A 22052-nucleotide genomic window follows, 5' to 3' on the forward strand; every position below is an offset into this window, starting at 1 on the left:
CAAACGAGAGGGGTGGTCTCATAATCTCGATGTAATTTAGGTATTTTGTATTTTTGGTAAACTTTTATAATAGAACTGATTTTTTTCACAAAAAAGAGAGAGGGATGGGCGGCAAGCACAAGGTGTGCAAGACGAGTGCAAAAGGAGAGAAAGGTAAAGAGCTATGTAGATAATTTGGTGAGTGCATCATAATCATTGATTGCGATGACCATTGTACAATTCAAGAGTTGTGATACTTAATATATGACCTTAGGTCTTTCCCGCAAAAAAAGAAGAAAAGAAGAAAAATGGGCATGTAAGAAATGATGCTAACCTTCTTTTGCGAAAAGAAATGGTGCTAATTGTAAAACTCAAACACATGTTTGATTTTATTTTATTTCAAGAACCAACGCCCTTCATTAAACAATCAAGGTGACTGGAATGCCGATGACATTGGGCGAAAGAAGCCTCACACATCGGCCAATTGCATCATGAAGGATATATATAGCAAGATTACGTGCCTCTACATTAGAGGCTCTACGCATGAATAAAATCTACAGAATTTAACTACACTATTTGCATTTTTCTAGAAAAAACTGCACTATTTTCTTGACTTTTTTTAGGAGGAACGCTACTTTTTTTTGTTGAGACAATGGAGGAACGCTACTTGCTTGACCTGAACTACAGTAAAAAAATTTGAAGCCCTGCAAAACTTAAGAATGGTCATGGGCTAACGGCCTATGTTGCTCCGTCCCAGAGAAGAAGTGAAGTTTGCATCGCTGCGGGCCGACGCAATAGAGACGTGGCCAGGCTGGCAGGCCTCGGGCTGTAGTCGGGTGGGACTGGGAGTGAAGCGCCGGCCGTCGTGCACCGCGGCTGCGCGTGTCGTGGTGTGGCGTAGGACTGGAGGGACGGGCGATGGGTGTGTGCCTACCGACCGGCCGCCGGCCGCCGTGGATAAGCAGAAGAGAAAGCGATGCATACTCGGAGGTCGCTTTTAGTTTTTTTTGTTTTTTTTTTGGGACACGGAGGTCGCTTTTAGGTGGGGAACTATTCTAGCATTCGTGAACCCGCTGCCGTCGCATCGCAACCAGACACGGATGAAACGAGCTCCCCATCAGGATCGGACACCCTAACAAAGTTCACTTTACTTTATTATTACGAGTATATAATAAAACCCAGATGCTCGATCTGTATTAAAGGACCATCAGCAAAATATATTCCGATTGCTTCTTCCGAAAAAGTAAGATATGCCGATCCGGTATCACCCGATTCACACACCCGCCGTTGCAGTAGTAAACTAGTAATCCCAGAAACGTATTAAGGGGAAACTAAAAAAAATGTATTAAAGGATCATGAGGATCAGAGTCCTCTCGTAAAGTTAAAAGCTTGGAGCCCACGGCCATATTGAAAACAGGGCGGTGGTACTACACATTCGTCCCCCGTGTGTACATACTACACACACTCGGTTTTTCTTTTCACACACACACACACACTCTCGATCTACACCTGCATGTGTTTCTCGGATAATTCTGCACTGTCCATATGCTCTACGGTGGCGGGTGCGCTGGCTGGCCAATATTCCGGTTGCCGCTGAAAAGCGGAGGAGCACCGGCATGTGCCGGGCTCGCGACGCGCCCCGGTCCCGCCGCGTGCGTGCAGCCCAGCCTCGCTGCCGTGCGTGCGGCCACCCTAGCTAGCCCCTCCCCTCTGCGGTCGCGACCAACGACACCTACCGAGCAGTGGCGCCTCCGGAAAGCTGGACGCTGACGCCCCCCTCTATCATTGCACCCACCCACGCACACGCAGCGCCAAATCGATCGCCGTATTATATGTGCCACGACGCGAGCTAGTTTCCGACCCAAGATCCCATCACCCCAGCTGATCACACTCCGCTCGGACGCCCGGCCGGGTTACGCTTGGACGCGAGCGAGCTGGCGTGTGATCGTATCGCTAATTCGCCCTCTCTATCCAGGTTTACAAGGACGTGGTCTCACGTCACATGGAGATTGAGCGGTATGGGGGAGCAGCGCCCCCTGACTAGGACTGCTAGAGTAGCTGTGTAGGCTTTTGTGAGTTGTGTCTAGTGACTGGCGGGTGGGACGGCGGCAATGATCGCTGTCCCCGACGACTTGGAAAAAAAGTGTGAATGGATGCAGAGCGGGCCTCCCCCTGTCAGTCGCTACCGCCATCTTTTCGTAGGTAGCCTGTCGCGGTTGTTTGTACACCAAGCGTCCGTGCGTGCTCCATTGCTGCAGTATGTACACCCCTGATGTACGTACACCTATAAAAATGGTGTGATCCGAGGGTGGCTGCGTACGTACGCGCGTGCCTAGGCTCGTGACCCGCGGGGGGACGGGGGCTGCTGCTCGGAGTGAAGTGGTGCCTGATAAACGGCGTAATTATTGCACGCGTAACGCCCTGAATGCTAATGAGCAAATAATTACAATTAGCCGCACCTGTTGAGACAACGCTGCTACAACAAAAGCCTACACAGCTATACTAGCATTTTGGAACGTAAATTAATATGATACGTATTTTTTTTATTATGATACGTACTTTTTTTATTATGAAAAAAATAGATTGCGGGCGCATGCGTACTGAGAATCAAGATTAATATGATACGTAAAAAAATTTATTATGAAAAAAATGAGATTGGAACAGGATAAAATTAAAATCATGCGTGCCGCTATCTCGGTCCCATCATCCTGCGAGAATGTGAGATGCGATCAATTCGCGGTTGATGATTATTACGGATCAGAGCACGTACTACTACTGGATTCATTGCACGGCCCCCGTGACGCGTGTGCCGCTGCTTTTATTATTACGGGGGTCGATGCATGCATGCCATGGTGGCCCAGCGCGTGCAGGTGCAGATGTGTTCCATGCCCCTGCCATGCCACCGAGATCGCGGGGTCGCGACATCGTACCGGTCAGCCATGACGTGACGACGGACCGCCACACGGCCGAGCTCGCCCGCGACGTGGAGACCTACGTCCCACAACCCGTCCCCGCTCCGCGCGTCGCCCCCAGCGTCTCGTAAGTCGTAACGCAGAACGGAAAAAATAAAAGAAAAAGGAGGAGCGAAAACACCCCACGTCCCGTACCGCTCAACGCTATCCGCATCTCCGTACCAGAGGCCCCAAAACGATATCGACAAACGCAGCCGTCGCCATCCCGTACACATCCACATCCAGTACAGTATGTTCCATGGATCGCCCGCCCGCCTCCGCCGTATCCGGCCGAAGCTTCCGTCGTCCAGCCTTTGCCGCCGCTGCCCTGCGCACCCCTTCCCGTCGACGGCCGGTGAGCGAGAAGTGACCCACGCCGTGCGGTAACCGCGCCAACCTTTTCCGTTTTGGCAATTGACCACGTTACTACTCCACGTTTGGCGCGCGGCCCCTTTCTCCATGTCTGCACGTGTCTCCTCCCGGCCATCCACCACCACTGGTTCCCTCTTCGTGGGATTCTGCGTGTGGAAACGCGGGGAACCGTCCGTTTGTTGGGTGCTGAGTGATCCGGGCCGTTGGGTTTGCCAGGGTGGGCCTTCGCTTGCCGGTGAAGTTTTTGACACGTCTTTTCAACAGCTATTGGCGATTTTTAGTTTCACAACGATAGTGCTGAGTGACTTCATTTATTTTCTCTATTTTGTACTCCCCTCTGTAAGCTAATATACAAGTATTTAGTTAATTAAAATAGTGATTTAAATGTTTTTATATTAATTTACTAAGGGAATAGTAAAGTGGATATGGTAAATAATACTAATGGATTAGCACGCTTCCCAGCTCCGTCAGCTAGCTAGCAAGGTCGCTTCATCATTAGAGCATCTCCAACACGCGCTATACAAAACGCAGCGCCGCAAAAAAGACAGTTTTAGCGCGGGCGCAACGCGGCGGGCAGCTCCAGCGGGCGCGTAAAAAGCGGCGCGCGCGCCATTTCCATTTCAGCGCGCTGGCCGAAACGCAATCCCGCGCCCCTTATTTGCTGCGCCTGCTCGCGCGCGCGACTCTCCCGCGCTCACTCCTGCTCTCTCCCGCGGTCGCTCCTCCTCTCTCCCGCGCTCCTGCTCCTCCCTCATCCGGCCGCGCCGTCGCCGCCGCTCGCGCCCCCGCGATCGTTCAACGCTTCCCCGGCCTATCCCCGGGCCACCGTCGCCGCCCGCGCCCGCCGGCGACCACTCACGCGCTTCCCCGACCTGTCTCCGCTGCGGGCGCCGCCCGCGCCCCCCGGCGACCGTTCAGGCGCTTCCCCGGCCTCCGCCCCACCCCCTCCCAGTCCGGCCGGCCCTCGCGCGCCTCCGACGTCCGAGGAACGGCGCCCGAGAGCTCGCTGCCGCGCCGCGCCCGCAAGGTGTTCGACAAAACGCCTACAAGGTATGTATTGCTCTAAACTTATGAATTTGGTGCATGTTTTGAATGGTAGTTTTTACAGTATAGTATTGAACATTGTAGATGAGTTCGTCGTATAATTCTTCCGAAGACGAATTTGATATGGAAGAGGAGGAGGATCTTGCAATGATCGTAGATATGCATATCAATAAAAAACCGAAGCACGGTGGTTCGGTTATGGGTCGGGAGAAAATTTGAAGAGATATGATTGATGCCCATAACAGATTGATGAAGAACTATTTCGTGGAGAATCCCACATAACCGGAGTCGTATTTTCGTCGTCGGTTTAGGATGAGCACATACTTGTTCAAGCGCAACGCACAATGATCTTCAGAAGGATCTGATTGAAGAGCGGTGGGCATGGCATGGACGACAAAGAGCATGATTTGGTTGTGTTTGTTGCATTATTTGTATTGTATTGTATTTGTATTTGTATTGTATTGTTCATGAACTACTGGTTGTGTTTATTGCATTATTTGTTGTACTGAAGGATAAACTATTTGTTTGAGTTGTAAGACTACTAGCAAAAGGGCCTATGCGTTGCAACGGGAGAAAAAATACCGTACGCTTTTAATCTTTTTATAATCATTTTGATTTATTAAAATAATAAGCTAACTAACTAATGTAGTCAGTCCTATCCTATTTTGTTGAGAAATCAACCCGTCCATTGTTAATTCCACCATGATGAGAAATTGAGTGGGACAAGCAAAGCAAAACAAATAGGCTACGTGAATTGATCAAGATCAATGTACTGTTATCTTATTTCACTCATGGGGTAGAGAATGTGGGATCAGATGACAAACTAAAGGTGGTGTTCCATTCTCTCTCTCTCTACAACAATGCAATCTTACGTTCAATACATTCATTCATCAGCAAAACAAATTTCCACAAAATAAAATTTCTTGCCGGTGCTTGGCACACGGTTGGAGGCATGGGGAGGGGATCTCACCAGATGATGAGTTCCTGTCGGAGGAGGGGATGTTGCCGCGCCATAACCTCGGAGTTCCCCGTGTGAGGCATGGAGGCCCGCCTCCACCTGCAAGTACTTCGCTCCGCCGCGCCTTATCCGCGCGCCGTCGCCGTTCTGCATCGAGCAGACGCATCATCCCAAGTCGTTGTAGCTGTCGCGTTGATTCGATCCAGAAGCTGTGCTCGAGTGCCGAAACGGGGGCAGCAAGCGGGCAGAGATACGACCGCGGAGGCAGGTGGGTTGAGATCAACAACGGTGGTGGTTGAGGTCGGCTGCGGCGGCGAGTGGTGTGGCAGCGGCCTGGGCACAGGCCAGGGTGGACCAGGGTCGACGCGATGCGCTCGAGCGCCGCAACGGGGGCAGTGAGCGGGGAGAGGTACATCCGCGGAGACGGGTGGGTTGAGATCGGCAGCGATGGCGGTTGAGGTCGGACGCGGCGGCGAGTGGTGTGGCGGCGGCCTGGGCACATGCCAGGGTGGCCAAGGGTCGACGGGAGGAGGCGATGCGTACGGGTATAATTTTTGCAGCGAATCGTTTTTTTCCTTTTGCGTTGCAGATAAATGATGGAGCGCGGGTTGAATAACAAAAATTACAGGGGCTTTTTATAAAAATACCGTGATGGGTTTTCCGACAGAATCAATAGCCGCTTTATTATTAGGTATAGAGGTATAGATTTATTGTTGATTTATTTTGTTTGTTTGATCGTTTTTACGTCTATTTTTTAAAATGTATATGTGATGTATATGTCGTTTGTGCGTGCCGTGCGCGTTGCATTTTTGGGCACTGCTGGAGCGGCGCGCGCTGCATTATAGCGCGGCTGCTGAAGCCAGCGCCTATCCCCGCGCTAAACCAGTCGAAGCGCGCTGCAAACGCAATTTTTAAACGCGGCGCGAAGCGCGTGTATTGGAGACGCATGCTAGACTGTTCTTCATGATCAGATTTGGTAACAACACAGCGAGCGTCAGTTTCCGCTGTTCCGTAACAGCGGGCTGATAACATGAGTTCCACGGCAAGGAGAAGCGACAATAATGCACTGCTTGCCGGACCTAGCAGATAAGATGCTGCTGGGGTCACCCGTTTCTTGTCCTAATATTGTTGGTTGTTGGTGGTCACATTTTAATACTAGTAATACCGCAGTAGTACACTAGTACTATACGTTTGTCATGCAGCAATTTGCTTTTCAAGCACCACGGATCCTTTTTCCTTTTTCCAATTTAAGAAGTGCATCATCTGAAAACATAAATCATTTCATGTCCAGTGCAAAAGGCCATTCCATCATCCGCGAGGATGCATTAATAAATCGCATTACAAACAAAATGTTGCTCCCATTGGAGAGCTATACATAAAATGTACACGTATTATTCTATTATTTAGTCAATTAATTAGTTAAGAATAGAAGCAGCCCAACTGATCCTGGAGGCAGCTGTCACTACTCCTACTACTACCATCTTCCCCATCAAAGTATATATATCCGTTAGTCCGTTACAGTCATACAAAAATATCATCCCATCCTCTAAATATTCTGATTAGATAATACTGTAGTACTACTCCTACTACTCTTTTTTTAGGAAGAACTGATGCATCCACCTGAGCTCAAATACCTTCGGCACAAATGACAGTAGTAATATAGTTTGCTCCGGACCAGCAGCACATGATCCTCGAAAAATAGAAGTCCATGTCAACCGTCTTCTTCTCACCCTCACCCACACCACACCAACCTCGCCACTCATTAATCGCAGGATCGTCGGCTAAACTCGGCCAGATCCGAGTCGTCCGTCCTTGGCCTGCAATGGAAGGAAAGAGAAGGAAAATCCGGAGACGTCCGTACCGGCACAGCCCCCCGAGGCCCAATCCTCTCCGCGCCCGCACGCCAACCCATGCCTAACCAGTCCACATCGGCCCGCTGACACTCCGTCCCCACCACAGCCGGCCCCGACGACCAGTGAGGCAGCCGGCGTCGCCGAGCAGAGCACGGCAGCTGTCACGCGGGCCTCCCGGAAACATTCACCGCGGAAGCCGCCGAAAACGCAACGGAAAAAGCGCACGGGGCCGTAGCAGTAAAAACTGGGCAAGGAAGGAAGGAAGGAGTAGCGAGAGACGAGAAGGAGAGAGAGGAAAGATTAGCAGCAAGGGGAGGAGAGAAAGGGAAAAATTAAAGTAGAGTTTAAACAGCGAGACGAGAAGAGGCAGCGGCAGCAGTAGAGGAAGAGGAGTCCCAATCGCACGGCGCCTCGACCGCCTGCCTGCCTCCCCACCACCACCGCGGAACCCTAGGGCGGCCGCGGCGAGCGAGCGAGCGAGCGTCGGCCGCGAGATCTCGCCGAGGGGGGCGCGGACCACTGCCCCCAGCTCGCCGGCGGCGGGGGCGGGGCCGCCCCCATGCCTTTGGCGCCCCGATCGGAGCCGATCGGTGGCCGCTCCAGGCGTCAGAGGAGCTCGCCGGCCGCCGGGGAGGCGGAGGCGGCCAAGGGGGAAGCAGAGGAAGAGGAGGAGGAGGAGGAGGATGGCGCTGTTCCGCAAGTTCTTCCTCAAGAAGACGCCGGATCGGCTGCTCGAGATCTCCGAGCGAGTCTATGGTATAATGCCCGCGTCCCTGGGCCGAGCCGTGCCGCCCGAGTGCGGGGATTTGCTTGTTCCGAGGGGGATTTTGGGACTTTTGCCGCGGCTTGTGCTTCTTCGGGCTCCGGGGAACTGTTGCTTTCAGCGGATTTATCGCTATTGTTTGAGCTGGAATTCAGTTCGTTCCCAAGCACGGCGAGCTAGATTTAGTAAATTTTTGATGTTAAGTTGAATTCGGTCCAGTTCTGGGTCGTCACTCTGTGCGCACACGACCCAGAGTCTCAGATTTAGCTGCATTTGACCTAAACTGGTTTTTATTTCTTTCCATATCCGAATTTTGTCTTGCCCTTGTCGCATGCTGGCCCTGAGGGTAGCTTTGGATTTAATTGCATTATTTTCTCTTATATAAGCATGCAGCAATTGTCTAGTGCCTGCATGATGTCCACATTTTCTGTTGGTGCTCCCTCCCTTTAACCAGTAGTTATTAGTTATAATGGCGTGCTTATCTGTTGATGAAATACTTTGCTGTATCTAGAAACATGAACTTAGTACCTATGCAGTGTGAAGATGAGGTTCCTTCTAGCATGCCAGCACTTGATCTCTTCTCCATTTTTCTAGTCTTAGTTGAACGATGCAAATTTGAGCATGAGATCGTGCTAATTTCAACCGGTATGTTGGTTTCAGTGTTCGACTGTTGCTTCGCGGCAGATGCCATGGGCGAGGATGAGTACAGGGATTACTTGAGTGGCATAGTTGCACAGTTGCAGGACTACTTTCCCGATGCGTCATTCATGGTCTCCAATTTCTGGTCTGGGGACAAGAGGAGCCGGATTTCAGATATATTGTCTGAGTATGACATGACTGTCATGGACTACCCACAGCAATATGAAGGATGCCCACTCCTTCAGCTCGAGATGATCCACCATTTCTTGAAATCATGTGAAAATTGGCTGTCAGTGGAAGGGCAGCAGAACATGCTTCTAATGCACTGTGAAAGAGGGGGATGGCCAGTGCTTGCATTCATGTTGGCTGGACTACTTCTATATAGGAAAACGTACACTGGTGAGCAGAAGACTCTAGAGATGGTCTACAAGCAGGCTCGCAGGGACTTCATACAGCAATTCCTAAAGTTGAATCCCCAGTCTTCTCATCTGAGGTATTTGCACTACGTAACAAGACATGGAAGTGGTTCAGAATGGCCTCCTATTAGCCGGCCTCTCATATTGGATTCTGTAGTTCTCCACACTGTTCCTAGATTTGATTCCCAAGGGGGCTGTAGGCCGTATTTGCGTATTCACGGGCAAGACTCGAGTCCTGGTAACAAGAGTGCAAAGGTTCTTTTTGAGACGCCCAAGACCAAGAAACATCTCCAGCGTCATGGGCAGGTAATGATTACTCCTAAACCGTGGAGATATTTATCACTACCCAAATTCTACTCTGACAGATGGTTGCAATGCAGGCTGAAGTTACGGTGAAAATTAGCGCTTCTTGCTGTGTTCAGGGAGATGTTGTTCTTGAATGCATCCACATTGGCGAAAAACTAGATCGTGAGGAAACAATGTTCCGCGTCATGTTCAACACTGCGTTCATTCAATCAAATGTCCTTGGATTGAATCGTGATGATATTGATGCTGCGTGGAATGTGAATAATCAGTTCCCAAGGGACTTCCGAGCTGAGGTACTAAATGCACCTGCTTCTATGCCTTTCTTCTATTTTCTTTTCTGTTCGTGCATTATGAAATCTAAGAATAGAGCTTCTGAACCAGGTACTCTTTTCAGACCCTCATTCCTTCAAGCCCGCTGCTGCAGTAGAAGAGGTAGGTGACGACGGAGATGAGACTGATGTTGCTTCCGTAGACACAGGGGATGAGTTTTATGAGGCAGAGGAGGATTGGCATGATGCTAGAAGAGATCCAGAAACTCAGTCAACTGATGGAAGAATTTCATTAGAAGTTGGCAACACAGAATCGGATGGTGGGGTGGCAGTTGTGAAAAACAGCAGCCTAGGGAAGCATGTGATTGATGAGGATGTGAAGATTATTATCTCCCAAAATTCAGGTAGCATGGATGACAATGGCCCAGCACCTCCTCCAGCTTTGGAAAATCCAGGAGGTTTACAGCAGGCATGCAAGGTTTTCGAGAAGTCTAAACTAAGCAACATAAGTGACCAAGAGGACAATGCTGTGCAGGACATACAAGTGGTTGCTGCTTCTATAGATTCAGAAGGGCGCAAGTTTGGATCAAACTGCCAGGAGGATACGAAAGGTGTAATTGCACAAACTTTAGTTACTGCAACAGATCCAAGTTGCAGTGATGAAGTTCAGTGTCACACAGAATCCACAAAAATATCAACATACACTGATCTGGACTACACTGCTTTCAATTCTCCTAGAATATTATCAAGTATGGATGAGGATATCCACTTAAGGACATTGCCAAATGAAGGACACCAGAATGGTGACATCAAGATTATTACCGAAAATACAGTAACTTTGGACAGTGAGCTACTGATCTATGAGGAGAAAGCAGTAGTTGATAATGGAAACCTTGTGCAGGAGGTAAAAACTGTTGTCAAGGAAGAGAGTGTTATTTCAAAGATAGACAGAACTGGTATCGAGAATACGGACTCAGAAGATAATAACAGTTACAATGTAGAAATGGTTAAGGTTGCTGATACAGCTGACAGAAGATTGAATCATAGTAAATCGAAATCTGGTCTTGGAGACACCATACATGCGAAGAAAAGCAGTCTGCAGGATAGTATTGTTGTGTTACCAGCTAATGAAATATCAATAGAAATGAAAACCAAGCGGGAAGAGTGTGGTGGCAGACAGGATTTTGGCATGTCTCTTCCTCAAAGTAAAATAGAAGCTAGGGGTGATAGCCCAAGGATAAGTGATGTCCAAAGTCAAACACTAAATAAATCTTTGTCCTCAGTATCAAAGAAGATACCAGTAGGTACACCTGGGTCAGTGTTATTGGAATCAATGCTTGGGTATAACGAACAACTGGAAGAACAATCAAAGCCGTCCAAACCAAAAACAATACGTAGATGGATCTCACCCAAGAAGGAATCTGAAACTGCCTCTGTGCGTAGGCCATCACACCCTCCATCCAGATATGACAGTTCTCCAGCTGCACTAGCTATCCGTTCCATGTCTACAGATAACAAAGGCAATTTTGTGAAAGGACCATCTCTAGTACTACCTGGAACACTCTACGGCAATCACTTGACACAAGATGCAATGTTGTCTCCTCGATTCCCTGCACGACGACCCTTATTGTCAGCTGCACAAGCTGCCCCGAGAATCCAAGCTACAGCTCCTGCTCCACCCCCACCACCGCCACCTCCATTTTATTCTGCTTCAAGTTCAGCTACGCACCTACCACCTCCTCCTCCTCCACCACCACCACCAGCTTCAGCATGCTTGTCAAACGTACCTCCCCCCCCTCCTCCGCCTCCTATGTCTTTTGGAGCACAGACACGGCACTTTGCACCTCCTCCTCCCCCACCTCCGCCCCAAGGGTTAGGGGTCCGTGGAAACATTCCACCACCACCTCCACCTCCGCCAAGGTTAAATGGCAGTGCCATCGCTCCACATGCACCTCCACCTCCACCACCGAAACCAAGTTCAAGTGCTCCGCCCCCGCCCCCACCGCCGCCTCCAATTCAATCCTTCACAACACGCCCAGGCGCTCCTCCTCCACCACCACCTCCCCCGCTTCCGGTGACACGTTCTGGTGCTCCAGCTCCACCACCACCTCCCCCACTTCCGGTGACACGTTCTGGTGCTCCAGCTCCACCACCACCACCACCACCACCTCCTCCGCTTCCAGCGACACGTTCTAGTGCTCCACTTCCACCACCACCTCCCCCACTTCCAGCGACACGTTCTGGTGCTCCACCTCCACCACCACCACCACCTCTGATGACCCGTTCAGGAGCACCACCTCCCCCGCCCCCTCCTCCTGGTGCACGCCCTGGACCTCCACCTCCCCCACCCCCTCCAGGTGCACGTCCTGGCCCTCCACCTCCCCCGCCTCCTCCAGGCCGACCAGCAGCTCCACCTCCCCCACCTCCTCCAGGCCGACCAGGGGCTCCACCTCCCCCACCTCCTCCAGGCCGACCAGGAGCTCCACCTCCCCCACCTCCTCCAGGCAGACCAGGAGCTCCACCTCCCCCACCTCCTCCAGGCCGACCAGGTGCTCCACCTCCCCCGCCTCCACCTGGAGCTGGAGGGAGAGCACCTCCACCACCACCTGCACCTGGAGGAAGGCTTGGTGGGCCTCCTCCACCTCCTCCTCCAGGTGGCCGTGCACCAGCTCCTCCTAGAGCACCAGGCGCACCACCACCACCAGGAGGCAATCCTACAAACTCCTTAGGTAGAGGGCGTGGAGCTGTACGACCTCCAGGGTCAGGTTTTGGGGCTGCAGCCGCACGCAAATCAACATTAAAACCGCTGCATTGGGTCAAAGTGACAAGAGCTATGCAAGGTAGTCTCTGGGAGGAATTGCAGCGAAATGATGACCCACATAGGTAATTTTCTGTCCTCTTGATTAAACACATTCTTTCATCTCAAGTATGCTTATTATAACATGCAACATTTTCAATGATGTACTCCCTCTGTACCAAAATATTTGTAGTTTTAGTAGGCTAGCCTACTAAAACTACAAATATTTCGGTACAGAGGGAGTAGTTGCTACTTGTTATAAGGTTGAATTCGGTCTTCTTAGTTTTAATGCTGCACATGTAAATATCTTGTAAAGCACTATGCCATGATGATCACATCACCTTAGTATCATCAATGCCTTCTGATATTTTTTATCTTAATAATGTGGGAAGCTGTTCTCTGCAGTGTATCGGAGTTTGATTTATCAGAATTGGAGAGCCTTTTTCCAGCAGCCGTACCGAAAACGGATAACACCTCCAAAACTGACAGAAGAAAATCTCTTGGATCAAAGCCAGAGAAAGTTCAGCTGGTAAGTAAAATGCTAACATTTGGTAATGAAATTTGCAGTATAAAATTTAACTAATTTTAGCATGAACAATTTCAGCATTTAACCATAGACTGTGATCTGCCTTGTAATTTTAACTCTTTAGAGTAACTAGATGTTCTTTTTTTTTTGGCGGTGAGAGTAACTTGATATTCTAGTACGAGGTTTCTTTGCTTTTTTTTTGTGATATGTTTGCTACTATTTGCTTAGGCCTTAGGTACATTGTTGCTTAACCGTATAGCATAATTAGATATTATAGTGTATAGTTTTGAGAAAGAACTAGTCTCCCCATCTGATATCCCTTTGTAGGCTCTGTTTCGTCTAACCTGATAGTTTATATAAATAGATTGAGTTGAGGAGGGCAAACAACACGGAGATCATGCTTACAAAAGTGAAGATGCCGCTGCCAGACTTGGTGGTAAGATTTGAGCAATGAAAACAACAATAATGTTAAGTATGACATGATAAGATTGTTTATTTGGTTACTAATTTTTCAACAGAGTGCGGCACTTGCACTGGATCAGTCTACCTTGGATGTTGATCAAGTGGAGAATCTCATAAAGTTTTGTCCCACGAAAGAGGAAATGGAACTTCTCAAGGTGAGTATTAGTGCAATGTTGCCTTGCCTCCTTTGTGATCCCATTTTAGCACAGCATCACCTTCCATTTTTCTTGTCAGAACTACACCGGAGACAAGCAACATCTTGGGAAATGTGAACTGGTAATGATTATCTATGATCTATGATGTTTTTATTCTTTTTTGTGGTACTTAATACAGTATCGGAATATTTACTGATGTTGTTCTCTGAATTTGATCGCCCCAGATTTCTTGAAACATGAAAAACACAACATCTTATATATTTGATTGGTCTTAATCGATCATTATTTTAATTTTACATCAAAACACAGCAACATTAGTCAAAGACATTTATGTATGTGAGCCTTTGTTTGACTCAAAGTCCAAGACTAAAAGGTCGTTTACATCCATTCCTTTGTTTGATCAACATTACCCTGGGCATTTAAAATATCCAGGTTGGATCTAACGTACACATGCGAGCCTGTTAGATACGAGTGTTAGACCCAATTTTGCATGAAATGTTCTTTTAGGAGTTATGCTTACCTATTTGAGTATATCAGTATCCAAAAAAATATTGCATTTTGTTGCAGTTCTTCCTAGAACTGATGAAAGTCCCACGAATGGAGTCAAAATTGAGAGTGTTCTCCTTCAAGATCCAGTTTGGTTCACAGGTTGCAGATCTTGGAAAAAGTTTGAAAACCATAGATTCCTCATGCAATGAGGTATGTTGAGAGTTAGGCATAGTGATTAGCAATTGATCTTCACCTGCTGTCTATTAAGTCAAATTCAATTGTATCAGATCCGAAGTTCTCTCAAGTTGAAGGAAATAATGAAGAAAATACTACTACTTGGAAATACGTTGAACCAGGGAACTGCTAGAGGTAATAAGAACTGCCCTTCCTATGTATGAATGGCTATAAGAATTTGTAAGCCTTTTTTATAGCATTGTATCATATTAAGGTTCTATTCTTTATACAGCATCCTTCAAGAGTAGGATTAACATAATTTGGTGTATGATGCATTGCAAAGATGATGCGAAGGCAGTCGCACCACTAGAATATTATGCTTTATCTTAATCAAGAACCATTACATTAAGATTTCGAGAACTCCATACGTTCCTCCGAAATGGGCAGTTCGGATTAGATTTTTTTGAACACATCGAATTAGAGATTTTGAGAAGGATTACACAGAAACTTCTATACGGGACCTGTGAAATGAATAGCAGTGATCTTGTAACATTAAGGCATTGACAACTGAAGTCATTAATTGGAGATAGAAATGCATGTGGAAGAAAAGTATCATTCGTTTCCAGGTTCACATCTATATATTTTCTTACAGGTGCTGCAGTTGGCTTCCGGTTGGATAGTCTGCTAAAACTTACAGATACCCGGGCAACAAACAATAAGATGACATTAATGCACTACCTCTGTAAGGTATGCCTTTACCTGGTCTGTGCTGTTGAGTTCTCCTGTGTGTGTTAGTACCCTTTCACCAATAGGTAACTTGTATTTGCAAACTCTAATCCATGACCCGCATTTATTTATTCATTAAGCGTCATGAAATTCGCTCAGGGCAATGAAGTATCAGTTCTCATGTCTAAGTTAGCACCCTTGCACATATAGGTAACTTGTAGTTATAAACTATAATCCATCATCTGCATCCAATTATTTATTCGTTCAGCACCATGAAGTGTTAATTCGATTTAATGGTGGAACTTAGGTTCGCATGGTGTGTTTAATCAACAGAGTGGCAGGTGGCAATTGCCTGGGCTAGCAACTCTGGATTTCTGTGACTCTCCGCTGCAAAGTGGATATGGAGATCGGATAAATTAAGGTTTTGGGGTCTTCAGAATCCTAGATATAAGCAAAGCTACATGAAACCTAACAGTAATCCTAGATATAAGGTCTTCAGAATCCTAGATATAAGCAAAGTTACATGAAACCTAACAGTAACTCAATAAGCCCTAGTCTTTTATCGAGATTGTATTATGCAACATCATGTAAGTTTGTCAATCAGTATGTGTTCATCTAATAGTTAAAGCAGTGGCAAAAATCGAACAACTTTGACCACGGCAGTGTTTAGTCTGCATTGAAATACTATAAACCAGTAACAGGTTATAATATTGTATAGACACCTTCAGGTTTCTGAATGTGTTTGTTATTGATTTTAATTGACTTTGCATGACGGTAAAATGCAAACTCCATTTAGTTTATGCAATGCTCCAGTTCTGTATCGTAAAGCAATCTACAATCTAAGCATCTAACCACGATCACTTGTAGTCCTGGGTCTAATAAACTATAGTTAAGTTAAATGTTTTGCATATTACCACATTGGTTTCTGTCTCCAGTATGCGTGCTAACAGAAAGAACATCTTAATATCAGGTGCTTGCTGCGAAATCACCACAGCTTTTGAACTTCTATGTGGATCTTGTTAGTTTAGAAGCTACATCAAAGGTTTGCATTTTTCTCATCACATTCTATCAGTTAACTATGTAGCATATGTAGTATTCTGTTCATTTAAGATGCACATGCTTTCGTCTTATTGATGCATTTGAACAGATACAACTGAAAATGTTAGCGGAAGAAATGCAAGCAGTCAGTAAAGGGCTGGAAAAAGTTGAGCACGAGTTTAAAGCTTCAGAAAGTGATGGTCCAGTGTCAGAAATTTTCCGTGAGGTCAAACACTATCTCATTTGAATTTCAGTTTTTAAAGTTATTTATATACTATAATTTAGCCGCTACTCCGGCCTTAGTAGCGAATTCAACACTGTAGCTCGAGTACTCAAACAGTCAGATATGCATTAATTTTAACAATATTAATCCGAAGCCAAATATAAAGGATGTAGACATATAATGGTGGAGGTTCCTTTGTTGTTTACCTGATATCTTGACTCTGCAAGTATTTCTGCTTCGTATTTTGTAGATAAATTACCCTATCGTAAATGTGAATCCCATGACTTGACAGGTTGTTTATGTCCACTATCCTGAAGGTTCCCTAAATAGTAATTATAATCACAAACTGTGTTTGCGCATGCATTTCCTTCACTTAATAAATCTTATATGCTGAATTACGGGATTGTGTGAAGTTGTGGAGAGCATATGAATGTCATTTGGTCTAAACTGCTATTACTCGATTGTGTAGAAACTTAAAGAGTTCACTGACAATGCTGGAGCAGATGTGCAGTCATTGTCTTCATTGTTCTCTGAAGTGGTATGTTTCTGTTGTTCGGTTCCACAAAGATTACTTGCCATACATTCTTCTTGTATTTGATAATCTTGTTTCATTGTTTTGGCAGGGAAAAAAGGCTGATCAACTGATCAAATATTTTGGTGAGGACCCTGTCCGTTGCCCATTTGAGCAAGGTATGATATCAGTTTCATTGATTAATCTTAATGAGGTTGTATGTTTTTTATATACTCCCTCCGTCCCATAATATACGAGCGTTTTTGATACCACTAGTGTCAAAAACGCTCTTATATTATGGGACGGAGGGAGTAGTTTTGTAATACCTGTAAACAGGTATTTCTTATGGAATTTCTATACTCAATTGTAATGGTACTTGGGCATGCTCCAACACACTTTCTAGGATATAAATTATTTTCTGAGGATGCAATGTGTTGAAGCATATCTGATCTGTGCAATTTTAGCCATGATTTTCTGTGTGCTTGCTTACCACCATGCCTCACGTTTACTCTGTTGTAACCATCATTTTGCAGTTATGTCTACCCTGTTGACATTTGTAACAATGTTCCGGAAAGCACATGAGGAGAATATCAAGCAAGCCGAGCTTGAGAAGAAAAAAGCTCAAAAAGAGGCAGAAGCAGAGAAGTCTAAGAATGCTCAGTTGGCCAGTAAAAATGTATGATCCTTTAATTATATATGTTTCACCGCTTTACTCAACCTCAAGCATTCCTTTATTTATGTTTTTTGATGTGCTCATAGGACTCAAAAGCATCGAATCCAAGCCGACAAGCAAAACAAACGTTAGAGAAAACAAGATCTACAAGTAGGCGAGGAAAAGATGGTGGATGATCTGTGGGACCAACTCCAGTGTTGTGATTTTGATCTGCCTGCGGGGCAAATGCATGCCCTGCCGGGTGCATGCGAAGGACCATGGATTCGCACCGCGTCTTTGAAGGCAAAGAAAAGGAGAAGGCGTGTGAATGGATGCAGTGACCAGGGGAAGTAGAACACATTTAAGCAATTGTACAGTACCAACTGTACTCCCACCACGGTATTGCACACAGAACTTTACTTTGAAACGATATACTGATGTGTGCTGGTCTAACTAATTTCTTGCTAGCAGGTCTCACTGGCAATGGTCGACTATTTTTTCCCCCCTTCGGCCAGTAGGTGTTCAGTGCCAACATCTGGCTGATGTAAAGAGCCAACTGTGAAGCTAACTTCATTCTTTTTTCTTACCTGTGCTATGTTACCTGTTCTTTCTAACACCGGGGGCCAAGTACAGCCGTAGCTTTAGGAGAGTGCAACCAAGGCACGAAGGTGCGAATTGTACAAATAGGAGTAGGGAAAGGGTAGGAGCAAAGAATGTGTGTCTGGCATGGTAGTAAATATGAGATGTAATCGCACTCGTAGTGCAGTTAATCGTATTTTTTGTAGCTAGTGTATCATAGTTTTGATGATCAGTTCGGTTGTATTGCTACTCTTATCAACCACGCTGGAGATGCTTCTGTTTTTTGTTTCACATGCATGATAATGAGATGGAAGATCCTCGGAAAGCACATAATCTTTTTCTTTTTTGCGGGGAAAAGGAGTTTTATTCAAGATTTATAGAGTTACAATCACGAGGCACCAGATCCTCAACACAAGGTGGGATATGGTTAAACCACACCGATGTACTTAGTACTCTGCGACTATATTTTACCAAATGTTACATATGATAGCTGTCTAATATGGCTGAGTTCCTTCTAGCTTTGTTGAACGTAGTTTCTTAGTTTACGATTGCCAGTCACTTGCGCAGTTGAAAATGCCAGGAACATTTGTAGTTCTCGTCAAGCAGGTACTCCCTCCGTTCCTAAATATAAATCTTTTAAGCAATTTCAATAGGTATCTACATACGGAGCAAAATGATTGAATATACATTATAAAGTATGTCTATATACATCCGTATATAGTTCACTAGTGAAATCTTTACAAAGACTTATATTTAGGAGCGGAGGGGGTATATTTTTTGCATGTATAGGAAGAACACAGATTACAGCTGCATGCGAGCAGTTGTTTGGAAAATAAGAACTTGTCATGTGGCTGATCATGTGAAACTGATGATCATACGTTGATGCAAAACAGTTGCAATCTTCTACTCAGCGTAAAACAGCGGTGTCAGGACGGGTCCATGGCCCTATTATGCTCGTCTCCGCCGGTGACAGGTCACAAGAGGACTATGGCTTAGGTGAAACAAGCAGGTGGCTGTGATTCCTTGTCTCGTTCTGTATTATCCCCAAGGCAATGGCATTCCCAGTCCCATGCTTCACAAATCACGTGCTCCACTCCCATCGTAATGTTCAAGGGCACCCTCATCCAGTGGCGAAGGCAGAAATAATCTTTAGGTGTGGCAGAATTTATGAAGAAAAATACATATACTTCCTCCGTTTCTAAATATAACTCTTTAAAAAGGTTTCATTAGTGGATTACATACAGATGTATATAGACATATTTTAGAGGGTAGATTCATTCATTTTGCTCCGTATGTAAACTCCTAATAAAATATCTTAAAAGACTTATATTTAGGAACAGAGGGAGTATAAGACAACTATGCAATAGTTCATCAGAATACTGGATATATGTTATATTTTGTTTGGTAAGTATAACCAAAGATTTAAACTACTTTTGGTCAGCGGGTAAGCTGATGCATCGGTCAGTGTGTTTCAACAATGAGAGATCACTATAATATGGTGCTTATTTTGGTCAGTGGCAACACAATTTACTTAAAAATGAAGTTCAACTACATTCTCAATTCTTTTTCATTATGTAAATGCTTTTATTCTTCTGCGGTTAATGGTTTCAAATTTTCAGGATTTTGAAAATCATGGTTGCTAGTTTTTTGAGCAAAGAAAATTGAGCACAATGGTGATCCCTAGTTGGCTGGCTGAATCATGTATTGGTCATTTAATTTGTCTGTGGAGTCGAGTTTCAATTCACAAACCCACTGACCATTGCATCATGCACCAGTAAGAAGCAAACCAAGGCTAACAAACACGAGATCTTACTGGTTTAAAGTTCTACATCTACTAGTATATATACTACTAGGTGTATGTGTAAAAAAATTTAGGTATGGCGTCTGTCAAACTATGCCAGATAGTTGGCACCGCCCCTGCCCTCATCATCCAGGGCAAACCAAGAAAGAAATTTGCTCTCCACAAGAAGTCAATGTAAAGTTGGTTGGAAGCCTAGAATCCCTCGTCTGGGCCGCATTGTATTATATAGAAGTGTTGCTGTCGTGGCTTATAAGATGATCGAGAGGAAAACGACCGTAACAGTTTACATGTGAGGAGATAGAACATAAGAAGAGATAGAGGAAGATTACAAGAGTTTAAACAACCTTCCTATCCCTATACATCTTAGTTCTAACATCCCCCCTGAATCTAAACCTTAGGGAATTCTGCCAAGGTTGAGATTGTATTTAAATTCATCCAATCTTTTCATTTTTTTAGAAAAGGAGGATGACCCCCGGTTGCGACCATTTTATTTATTGTCCCCGAGGACCTTACAAAGTAGTATTTTATTGATTATTTCCGATGACCTTACAAAGTAGTACAACAATATGCCTGAATCCGCCATCTTGACAACATCTGCCGCTACTCCTATCCATATGATGAAGGGGTGCAAGCTGGGCCAAATACCCAGACCTCTCACCTAAGCCTAACATCTAAAGTCGGAGGCCCCGACCGAGCCATATACCGGGTCCGGGGCACAAACCGGTCTGACGCACTCACATGTGTCGTCACCACCATCTTCCACCGGTTCATCTTCAAAGCAGATTGAGGTTCCAGCCTTGGCAGGTGCCTCAGCCATCGACGTCACTATGACGCCAAACGACGACCTCCACTACGCGAGTCCATCTCCAAGCAACGAACGCAAATCCATGCTAGGATAGGGCCGCACCACCGCCGTCGCCCACTACCCACAAGCGTCACCCAGCCCCAAGGTTCCCAAAGCGACGCCTTCAAGAAGGGAACAACGCTGTGAGCGCCACCGCCGCCCAACAAATTTAGGGCTTTGTGAAGCCATCAGCAAGTTGATCCCCTGTAGGGATGAAGCGAATTTCAAGTAACTTTTGAGCTACTCGTTCTCTCATAAAGTGAAAATTAACTTCAATATGTTTTGTACGTGCATGAAAAACATGATTAGCTGAGAGATAAGTTGCACCAATATTGTCAGATCATAGTCTCGCAGCTTGAGGAGCCCTGATTCCAAGCTCATAGAGTAATGTTTGTATCCACATTACTTCAGCTGTAGCATTTGCTAAAGCTTTGTATTCAGCCTCAGTACTTGATCTTGAGACAGTAGCCTACTTTCTTGTACTCCATGACACAAGATTTGTTTCCAAAAACACAACAAAGCCACCTGTAGACCTTATGTCATCAACACAACCTGTCCAGTCTACATCAGAATATGCAGTAACAAGCATAGAAGAAGACTTGGTAATTCGCAATCCAAGTCCTTTTGAAAACTTAAGATAACTCAAAATTCTCTTAACTGCAGTCGAGTGAGTAGTGTTAGGTGCATGTAAATATTGACATACCTTGTTCACAGAGTAAGAAATATCAGGGCGTGTAAGTGTCAAATACTGTAAAGCACCTACAACACTTCTGTAATTTGTGGCATCCTCTAGTCCAAGTGTTTCTCCACTATCTACTATGAGTTTTTCTGAGGTTGAAATTGGTGTACTTACAAGTTTACAATTTTCCAATCGTACTCTCTTGAGTATGTTAGTGGTATATTTTTCATGTGTAAGAAGGACACCATCTCTTATTTTTTTAACCTCCATGCCAAGGAAATAGTGAAGATCCCCCAAATCTGTAAGAGGAAACTCGAGTTTTAGATCCTTAAGCAAACAACCAGTAGCATCTGAACTTGAACTAGCAACAATTGTACCATCAACATAAACCAACACAAATATAGTGACATTGCCTTTGTTGAAGAAAAACAATGAGGTTCTGCCTTGGACGGTGTGAACCCAAGTTGTTGTAACTGCATACTTGACCTGGAATACCAAGCTCTTGGGCCTGTTTCAAACCATACAAAGCTTTATCCAACTTACAAACATAATGTGGTGTGCTGTGATCCTCATATCCTAGTGCCTGCCGCATGAACACTTCTTCCTCCAAAACACCATGAAGAAACGCGTTCCGAACATCTAGCTATCTTAGGCTCCAACCTCTGGAAATAGCAATAGACAACACAAGTCGAATAGTAGCTGATTTAACAACATGACTGAAAGTATCCTCATAGTCAATTCCAATCCTTTGTTTAAACCCTTTGATAATTAATCTAGCCTTGTATCTGTCAATGCTACCATCAGATTTTCGCTTTATCTTGTATACCCATTTACAATCAATAATGT

At 45.6% G+C, this 22052-nt stretch overlaps 1 protein-coding gene across 1 annotated transcript; it reads left to right on the forward strand.

Moving 5' to 3' along the window:
* Positions 1-7726: 7726 nt before the first annotated feature.
* Positions 7727-18207, forward strand: LOC123425458 (formin-like protein 5). Its single transcript, XM_045109163.1, has 18 exons — positions 7727-7913; positions 8581-9281; positions 9356-9574; positions 9663-12433; positions 12753-12876; positions 13238-13309; positions 13392-13490; positions 13570-13611; positions 14058-14189; positions 14267-14348; positions 14806-14900; positions 15850-15921; positions 16027-16143; positions 16610-16678; positions 16764-16830; positions 17185-17327; positions 17411-17702; positions 17775-18207. The coding sequence occupies exons 1-17, from the start codon at positions 7841-7843 to the stop codon at positions 17498-17500; spliced, it is 4968 nt and encodes a 1655-aa protein (XP_044965098.1). The 5' UTR covers positions 7727-7840; the 3' UTR covers positions 17501-17702; positions 17775-18207.
* Positions 18208-22052: the final 3845 nt, after the last annotated feature.

This window comes from Hordeum vulgare, chromosome 2H (genome assembly GCF_904849725.1).
Source record: "Hordeum vulgare subsp. vulgare chromosome 2H, MorexV3_pseudomolecules_assembly, whole genome shotgun sequence".
Classification (NCBI taxonomy): domain Eukaryota; kingdom Viridiplantae; phylum Streptophyta; class Magnoliopsida; order Poales; family Poaceae; genus Hordeum; species Hordeum vulgare.